We start from the raw sequence: 9,542 nt of genomic DNA on the forward strand, positions 1-9,542 counted from the left end.
ACACACATCCTAGTCCGGTCAGACTATGACCTACACACAACCTAGTCTGGTCAGGCTATGACCTACACACAACCTAGTCTGGTCAGACTATGACCTACACTCAACCTAGTCTGGTCAGACTACAGTATGACCTACACTCAACCTAGTCCAGTCAGACTGTGATCTACACACAACCTAGTCTGGTCAGGCTATGACCTACACTCAACCTAGTCTGGTCAGACTGTGATCTACACACAATCTATTCTTCTCAACTACCCATGTGTTTGAAATACTCACTATTATTAAGACTCACATATGAAACACTCACTCTTATAATAGTGTTTGTGTGTATTAATTGTGTGAATGGAGGTATAGTGTGTGTGTGTGAGTGTACATATGGAGGGTGAGTGGAGGTATAAGGCATACTGGTATGTGTGTGTTTGTGTGTGTGTATGGAGTGTGTGAGAGGAGGTATAGTGTGTGTATGTATGGAGTGTGAGTGGAGGTATAGTGTGCACTGGTATGTGTGTGTATATGGAGTGTGTGACTGGAGGTATAGTGCGTGTGTGTGTGTGTGTGTGTGTGTCTGTGTGTGTGTGTGAGAGAGTCTCACAGATGCAGTGGGACCTGAGTGGGATGGGCTGGAGAATCATGACAGGGAGATCTTAACAAGGCAAGACAAGTGTGTGAGAGAGTGTGTGTGTTTGAAAGTCTGACTATGTGCAAACATTCATCCATGCAGGAAAAAAACACCCCTGAGATCATCCACATTACAAATGATCATCTTTTATTACAAAAAAAAGAGCAATTGGTTACAAAAAAGCATCTGAGAAAATGTAATGAAAAGACATTATCCTCAAGGTTACCGCCTCATCTTAACGGTTTCAGTAGAAAACTACACGCTAGCTTCTCTCTAAGGTACAGTCCAGTTCGGCCTCCCGTCAGTAAAGGCCTATAACCCAGTTGGCCAAGAGGGGGCGCTCTACGGGCCCTGCTCCTCCCCGCTGTCCTCCCCGTCGCTGTCGCTGTCCCTGCCGGGGTGCTCTGGCATCTTGGGGTGCTCCTCCTTGGCCTCCTCCTCCTCCTCCGGCCCCGGGGCTGCTGCTGCTGCTGTGTCCTGGGGAGCGTTCTCGCAGCTGGCCACCCCTCCCTGGGCCTCCTGCTCCATGGGCTCCTCCTTCTCCTCCGCCTCCTGCTGGCTCTCCCCAGGCTCGGAGGCCTCTGGCTGGGCCGCGTGCGCCTCGGCGGAGGCCTCCTCCCTCCTCTGCTCCGGAGGGGGGAGCAGCTTCTGTTGCTGCTGCTGTGCACGGAGAATCGGAGAAGAAAAGAACGATTGAAACTGAGTTTTCATTCTCATTTTACAGTCGTTATATCTGGTGGCTCCGGGCCGCTGGGATTATTCAAAAACCTGCTGTTCATCACAAGCACAGCCTCGATACAGGGTCTTCAGTCAGACATCCTCATATCACTCTCCCTCCCTCCCTCCCTCCCTCCCTCCCTCCCTCCCTCCCTCCCTCCCTCCCTCCCTCCCTCCCTCCCTTCTCTCTCCCTCCCTCCCTCCCTCCCTCCCTCCCTCCCTCCCTCCCTCCCTTCTCTCTCCCTCCCTCCCTCCTCTCTCTCTCCCTCACTCACTCACTCTCATTGTTACATTTAATTTGATATGCTGTGTGTGTACTGGTATGGTTTTTGTGTGAGAACTGTGTAACGGTGGTGGTCCTACCTGTCTGTACTGTGATAGTGGTTCTACCTGTCTGTACTGTGATAGTGGTCCTACCTGTCTGTACTGTGATAGTGGTTCTACCTGTCTGTACTGTGATAGTGGTTCTACCTGTCTGTACTGTGATAGTGGTTCTACCTGTCTGTACTGTGATAGTGGTCCTACCTGTCTGTACTGTGATAGTGGTTCTACCTGTCTGTACTGTGATAGTGGTCCTACCTGTCTGTACTGTGATAGTGGTCCTACCTGTCTGTACTGTGATAGTGGTTCTACCTGTCTGTACTGTGATAGTGGTTCTACCTGTCTGTACTGTGATAGTGGTTCTACCTGTCTGTACTGTGATAGTGGTTCTACCTGTCTGTACTGTGATAGTGGTTCTACCTGTCTGTACTGTGATAGTGGTCCTACCTGTCTGTACTGTGATAGTGGTTCTACCTGTCTGTACTGTGATAGTGGTTCTATCTGTCTGTACTGTGATAGTGGTTCTACCTGTCTGTACTGTGATAGTGGTTCTACCTGTCTGTACTGTGATAGTGGTTCTACCTGTCTGTACTGTGATAGTGGTCCTACCTGTCTGTACTGTGATGGTGGTTCTACCTGTCTGTACTGTGATAGTGGTTCTACCTGTCTGTACTGTGATAGTGGTCCTACCTGTCTGTACTGTGATAGTGGTTCTACCTGTCTGTACTGTGATAGTGGTTCTACCTGTCTGTACTGTGATAGTGGTTCTACCTGTCTGTACTGTGATAGTGGTTCTACCTGTCTGTACTGTGATAGTGGTTCTACCTGTCTGTACTGTGATGGTGGTTCTACCTGTCTGTACTGTGATGGTGGTGGTTCTACATGTCTGTACTGTGATAGTGGTTCTACCTGTCTCTGCTGTGATGGTGGTTCTACGTGTCTGTACTGTGTGATGGTGGTGGTTCTACCTGTGTGTACTGCCTGTGGTGGTCCTGTCTCTATGGTCTGATGGAGGGGGTCTTACCTGTCTGTACTGCTGGGTGGTCTGGATCATGTGCATGTACATGTTGTACACCAGGTTGGCCATCTCTGGCATGTTCTTGATGAGCTGGGCACCCTGGCCAGAACCCTCCTCTCTCTGGGAGAGAGAAGAAACATGTCAACAAAACACACAAGCCAGACTCACAGCGCCTACACACGCACACGCACACACACACACACGCGCACACACACACACACACACACACACACACACACACACCACACACACACACCACACGCACACACACACACACAGGCACACCACACACACACCACACGCACATGCACACGCACACACACACGCACACACACACCACACACACACGCACACACCACACGCGCACACACACACACACAGGCATGCGCACAAGCCCCAAAACACACAAGCCCCGACATAAAAACCCAGTGTCCAGACAAGTGTGTCCAGACAGAGGGACTAGACAGAGGCCGTCTCACACTCCCCTGGTGGGCTCTGTGCAAGCGTGTTTGACCTGTGACCTTTGTGGGTTAAATATAGGCTGTGTTTCCCCAGACAGCATGAGAGGAGGAGATAGAGGAGCAGAGGGGGGAGAGAGGAGGGGAGAGGAGCAGAGAGTAGGAGTAGAGAGGTGGAGAGAGGAAGAGACAGGAGGAGAGAGGAGGAGAGAGGAGGAGAGGGGAAGAGACAGGAGGAAAGAGGCGGAACAGAGAGGAGGAGAGAGGAGCAGAGAGGAGGGGAGAGAGGAGGGGGAAGGAAGGTGCAGAGGGAGGGAGGGAGGAAGGTGCAGAGGGAGGGAGGGAGGGCAGAGGGATTAATTTAAGGGTTAGGGTTGAGGGTACTGCGACGAGAACGTCTGGGAACAAACTACGATATCACATGTATGATCTCACAATACGGTTAGATTCTTGAGGTCATGATTCAATTTCAAAACGATTTTCGATTATTAATGATTATAATTTCCGATGACCTTTCCACCTCTTGACTACAGTTAACCATTAAACACATCCAAGATGATCACATCTCTGCTGGACGCGCTCTGCAGACTTTCCTTTCTAAGGCCGTGTTCACACTAGACTCCTTTTTTTTTTTAACTGCCAGCGCCTTTTTTTACATGCAACCCTATGGGAAAAGGCAAAAAGCGGACGCCTTTTTAAAAAAGCGCAGCGCCCTCTGCCTTTTTCAGTTGAATTTTGTTGAACTTTTCAGAAAAGCACTGTGTGATGTCAAGCGCCTTTCTGACAGCTGACCAATCGGACGCGGTTATATTATAGCACCACAAACTGAGCTATTAGCCCTGTGCTTGTACCCGCCACGGGAGCTCTCTGGGCCGGCCACAATGTGATGCAGCTCGGCTTGGCATAGGGGGTTCCGGAGCTCTGTAGCCTGGCTGTACGATCGCAAAGTTGTGAACAGAATAAATACCACATACGAGCAAATATAACCTGCTCAGCTATAAGCTGTTAAAACTAAGATGCCTGGATAAAGAAATAATTTTCTCAGTGTGTGTACTCACGGGCAATGTTCCTGGGGGGGTGTGTGTGTGTGTGTGCATGCGTGCGTGTGTGTACTCACGGGCTGTTCCTGGTTGTAGTATTCCTGGGGCCTGATGTGCAGCTGCAGCGGCCGTGCGGTCAGCTGGCTGAAGGCGGGGGTCAGCTCGAAGCAGTTCTGGAACAGGGCCACCCGCGCAAAGATGTACAGGCCCAGCCGGGCTCTGGACATGGCCACCACCAGACGCCTCACATCCCTGGATGACGAGGAGCAGAGGAGAGGGTGAGAGGACGACACAGGAGGTGAATGGAGAGAGAGAGAGAAAGAGAGAGAGAGAGAGAGAGAGAGAGAGAGAGAGAAGGAGGGAGGAGAGAGAAGGAATGAGAGTAGGGGGCAGGCATGAAAGAGAGAAAGAGAAAGATGAATGAACAGGGAGGAGAGGAGAGCGAGGGATGAGAGAGGAGGGTTTAGGGACTCATAAGCAGCAGAGATGGGGACGGAGACACATGAAAGGGTTAGAAAGATGGGAGGAGGACAGGCGAAGAGCAGGGAGAGAAGAGGTGGAGGAGGAGGAGAGAGGAAGAGAAGGGAGAGGTGATAGGTTACTTTTCTTTCCATCCACTAGCATTAAGGGATTGCAGAGAGAAAGACAGAGAGAGGGAGACAGAAAGAGAGAGAGGACTTTCCCTCAAAGTCAGGCATTTTCCACTGATGCCTGACTCCGTTGTGGAGGTGTATGTTTAAGTATGCTTGAGAGTGTGTGTGTGCTTGTTCAGTGTGTGTGCTTATTAAGTGCTGGTTTCCAGGCTGAGGCGAGGCCGTTCTCCGAGGGCTGACAGCATCCCTGCGGCACGCCTCATTTAAGGCGGCCCTGGATAGACAACCAGGAAGTCTCGTCTCACCCCGAGTCTCTAAGCACGCGTGAAAAAAAAGGCTTCCGCTTGGGGCGAGGCGCTCATCCGGCCCCTGGTAATAAACGGACGTGGACGAGGTGCTTCCTGAACCGGGAGGAGGGAAAACTAGCCGTGCTGTCTGCCCACTAGGGCTGGGTATCCATTCGAATTTCAAGAATCGATTCGATTCCGATTCACAAGGTTCAGAATCGATTATCACAATTCGATTCGATTGAATATCGATTCGGTTAGTGTTACTAAAACCTGTTTTTTTAGCTGTAACCTTAATTACATGACTGCCAAGTTATGCAACACATCAATACTAGGGCTGGGTATCGATACCGATTTCCAAAAATGAATGAATTAATGAATCATTGAATGAATTAATGAACTATTCATTCCTTAATTTATTCATTCATTCATTATATAAAATATCAATTTTGGGATTCATGAATGGATTCTGAATCATTTGATTCAGAATCGATGGATTGAATTTTTAAACCCAGCCCTACTGCCCACACAGCAGGGCTGGACAGCTGGATGGATCAGGCTAGTACGTCAACAGAACCATGGATCGGCCCTGCCGTGAAAATGCATGTTTATCATAGTTTTTAGCAGAGGCCCAGAGCCCTCCATTATAAAGGGGGTGTGCGCATAGAGGAAAAAGGAGCTAGCTTACTACTGCAGGGATGGGTTAAATGTTGGTGCGTACGGATCGGTTTCATTGAGGACAAAGCGACATTTGAGCTGAACTTGCTATGACGGCGGCGTTCCCCTTTAAAGTGTGGTGTAGGGTGCAAATCTGTTCAGCACATTCACAAATTAAGTTAATGCAAAATATCCAAGGTACAAAATAAAGTTTCTCCTCAATTCAGGTCAGCTCATTCACCAATTCAGTCCAGCTCTGTTCAGTCAAAACATGAATGAAAACAGACCTCCCAGATATTCCCAGTTCAGTTCGGTTAGTCGGGTTTAACAGATCAGTCGGGTCTGTCAGACAGCGTAGGCGATCCCCTACAATTCTACCTCCATGTACAATTCCATTAAAATGTCACTCAAAAGACAATCTTCTCCTCAGCAAAGAAGCGGTCTGAATGGTACAGCGTGGCACTGCGTGGAGAAATACCTGAGCCGGCGGCGTCTAGAACGGCTGCTCCGCTGTTTTGGTGTTCCCTGTTTTGTGTCGTTTCATTCTGTACTGTACATATTGTGTATTTTGCATTTGTACTTCCTTATTTTTTGGGATATATTGTATTTTGTATTTGCACTGTCCTGTCCTGCACCCTGTCTAATGTCGTTTCTATCAGTGAATGCACCATCAACCTAAACAAATTCCTTGCATGGGTGAACTATACATGGCAATAAACTGATCTGACTCTATAAAGGAACCTGTACGGGCGTCTATGTATGTATATGACAGGGCAGTGGCGGAGACTGAATCACCACACTGTGTGCGGCTCTGAGTACATGCACCTGTCAGAATTGGTCACATCTATGTGGTACGTGAGTGTGTATGCATTGTTTGTGTGTGTGTGTGTGTGTGTGTGTGTGTGTGTGTGTGTGTGTGTGTCTCTCCACATGTCAGAGTGTGTCTATATCTATGTGGTGTGTGTTTGTGTGTGTGTGTGTATCTGCGTGTGAGTGTGTCCCACCAGGAACTCTTCTCCTGTCAAAGCCAGGGTCAGCATGTCATATGGTCAGCTGTGTCGAGCGTGGTTGTCACGGCAGCAGGGAGGGGAGGGGAGGTTTGGGGGAGGGGTGTGAGGTAACCATGGTGGCGTGACAGAGTGAGCTCAGCATGGGACGGAACACAGCAGGCGAATATCCCATGATTCCCTGTTCTCCAAGCCTCTCACAGGGCCATGCAATAGGAATGAAGATCTGCCTCTCCTCTCACTCTCACACGCATGCGCGCACGCACGCACGCACGCACACACACACACACGGGGCTGACATTGTGTTACATACTTGAACTTTTCACGTAAAAATGGTTTGGAAGTACGCCCAGACTGAAATGGCACTTTGCTTCTGAAGAATTGTACAATTAAGTCAATGAAGAATAGCTCCGCCCCTGCACTTCCCCCACAGTTACTGTCTGACTCTGCTCCCATAAGTGACAAGATGGAAACGTGTAATGCTTTTCATTATCACTTTATTAATATGTGTATCTGAAAGAGTGAATCCGACCGATATTAGGGATGACACGGTTCTCGGTATAATATTGTACCGAATGGCACGGCATTCACGGTTCAACGCGCACTTGTGAATTGCGGATTTTCGGTTTACTACTTTCGATGCATTTCTTACTGCGGAATTGGAGAAAGCCTCTGGAGAAAGCACTTTTAGATATTTGAAAGTGTTATTTATTTAATAACATTTGGATGTGTTTTTTTATTGAGCCTATCTTTATACTTTTTTATACTATACAATACACCAGGCATATTCTGGAATGTGCCTGAATGGAAAAGTTCAATAAGTAATAAGCAAAATAAAGAAAGACTTTTGGAAATGTTTCTCCTTAAGCAAAAAACACATACCAAAAATTAACCGAAACCGTGACCCAAAAAGCGAGGTACGTATTGAAACGTGGGCTAACGGTACCGTTGCAACCCTAATAGTTCTCGCCATATGGGTGGAACAAAATGAGACCTGCTAATCAGGACCAGGGCTCTCGAATGACATGAATCTGTAGTTTATCTTTTAATTAACTCTCTGAGATGGAAGTGGGTGAAGCTCTATTGAAGATAGACTCAAAAACATCTACTGGTGATGATCTTCTGGGCCCTGGTGTGCTGAGGTTAGCTGCTTCAGTTATAGTTGGGCCCCTAACACATTTTTAAAACCTTCCAGTTCACAAGGGTGAAGATTGTAGAGACCTTAGTAATTACCACCCAATGTCCAAGCTATCTAGTTAAGCCAAGACCCTTGACTTAACTGCCAGCTTAATTTGTTCCTGAGCAGAAACTGGATTTTAAATACTTATCAGTCTGGTTTTCGATCTGGTCACAGTACTGAATCAGCTGCATCTCGTTTTAAATATTGTCTAGCCCTACATCAAAATCCCTGCCAGTAGTTTGCAAGCTATCTCTCATATAGAACCCAATCTATTGTTGACCAACTTTACAGGTGTACCGCAGGGCTCAATTTTAGGACCTTTACTGTTCACCTTGTATATTAAGCATCTTTGAAAATGGCTGTAAGGTCACTTCTATGCTGATGATACAGTGCTTTATACATCTTCTACTTCATCAGGTGGAGTGTTATCTTCTTTGCAGACCATTTTTGACTCTATTTCAGCACTCACTTCTAGAGCTTAAACTTGCTTGAATACTGCAAAATGGTGGAGAGTGTGAGAGAGAGTGAGAGAGAGTTGAATAGGGTTGTCTCTAATAGGGTTATCTAAGAGAGAGAGAGAGGTAGTGAGACAGTGGCTGGTGTGAGAGTGGGGGTATTGTAGGTGTGTGTGTGTGTGTGTGTGTGCGTGCGTGCGTGCGTGGCGAGAGAGAGAGAGATGGAGGGTATCAAAGGTGTATTAAGTTTTAGTGTGTGTGAGAGTGGGGGTATTGTGTTGGTCTATCCGTGTCTCCCGCTACTCCTAACAGTCTTTGTCTCCTGCTCCTCCTAAAGAGACTGTCTCCTGCTCCTCCCCCTCTAACAAAGTCTAACTGTGTCTCCTGCTCCTCCAAACAGAGTCTGTCTCCTGCTCCTCCTAAAAGAGACTGTCTCCTGCTCCTCCTAACAGAGTCTAACTGCGTCTCCTGCTCCTCCTAACAGAGTCTGTCTCCTGCTCCTCCCCTCCTAATAGAGTCTAACTGTGTCTCCTGCTCCTCCTAACAGAGTCTGTCTCCTTCTCTTCCTAACAGAGTATACCTGTATCTCCTGTTCCTCCCAACAGAGTCTGTGTCTCCTGCTCCTCCTAACAAATGTCTAACTGTATCTCCTGCTCCTCCTAACAGAGTATGTCTCCTGCTTCTCCTAACAGAGTCTAACTGTGTCTCCTGCTCCTAACAAGGTATAACTGTATATCCTGCTCCTCAAAACAGAGGCTAACCGTCCTTCCCTGTTCCTCCTAACAGAGTCTAACTATATCTCCTGCTCCTAACAGAGTCTGTGTCTCCTGCTCCTCCTAACAGAGTCTGTGTCTCCTGCTCCTCCTAACAGAGTCTGTGTCTCCTGCTCCTCCTAACAGAGTCTGTGTCTCTTGCTCCTCCTAACCGAGTCTCAGTATGTCCCCTGAATGTCAGGGTGGAGCTGCTGCTACAGCCCGGTCACGTCTGGCCCCGGGATGAGCTGTGAGGGAGGCAGGGTGTGATCTCTGGAGCGGGACCTGATGAGCGAGGAGAGGGATAGGGGCAGGGCGGAGCGGAGCCGGCCGGCTGCTCACAGCAAGATAAACCGCCCACCTCCGTGGCCCTCTGCCGCGCTCCTCCACAACAAACCCATCAATTCACCCTTTTGTCTCCTCGAGGAAAAGAAAGGG

General features: G+C 48.4%; 1 protein-coding gene across 1 annotated transcript in view; it reads right to left on the reverse strand.

Annotated features, from left to right (window-relative positions):
* Positions 1-794: 794 nt before the first annotated feature.
* aqr (aquarius intron-binding spliceosomal factor) overlaps positions 795-9,542 on the reverse strand; it is a 63,469-nt gene continuing 54,721 nt past the window's right edge. The window contains exons 34-36 of the mRNA XM_084451058.1: positions 4,251-4,425; positions 2,682-2,795; positions 795-1,279 (exon numbers count right to left, since the gene is read on the reverse strand). Of these exons, the coding sequence (XP_084307184.1) occupies positions 962-1,279; positions 2,682-2,795; positions 4,251-4,425 (607 nt within the window). The 3' untranslated portion in view covers positions 795-961. The remainder of the gene's footprint in view (positions 1,280-2,681; positions 2,796-4,250; positions 4,426-9,542) is intronic.

This window comes from Borostomias antarcticus (genome assembly GCF_949987555.1).
Source record: "Borostomias antarcticus genome assembly, chromosome: 16".
NCBI lineage: Eukaryota > Metazoa > Chordata > Actinopteri > Stomiiformes > Stomiidae > Borostomias > Borostomias antarcticus.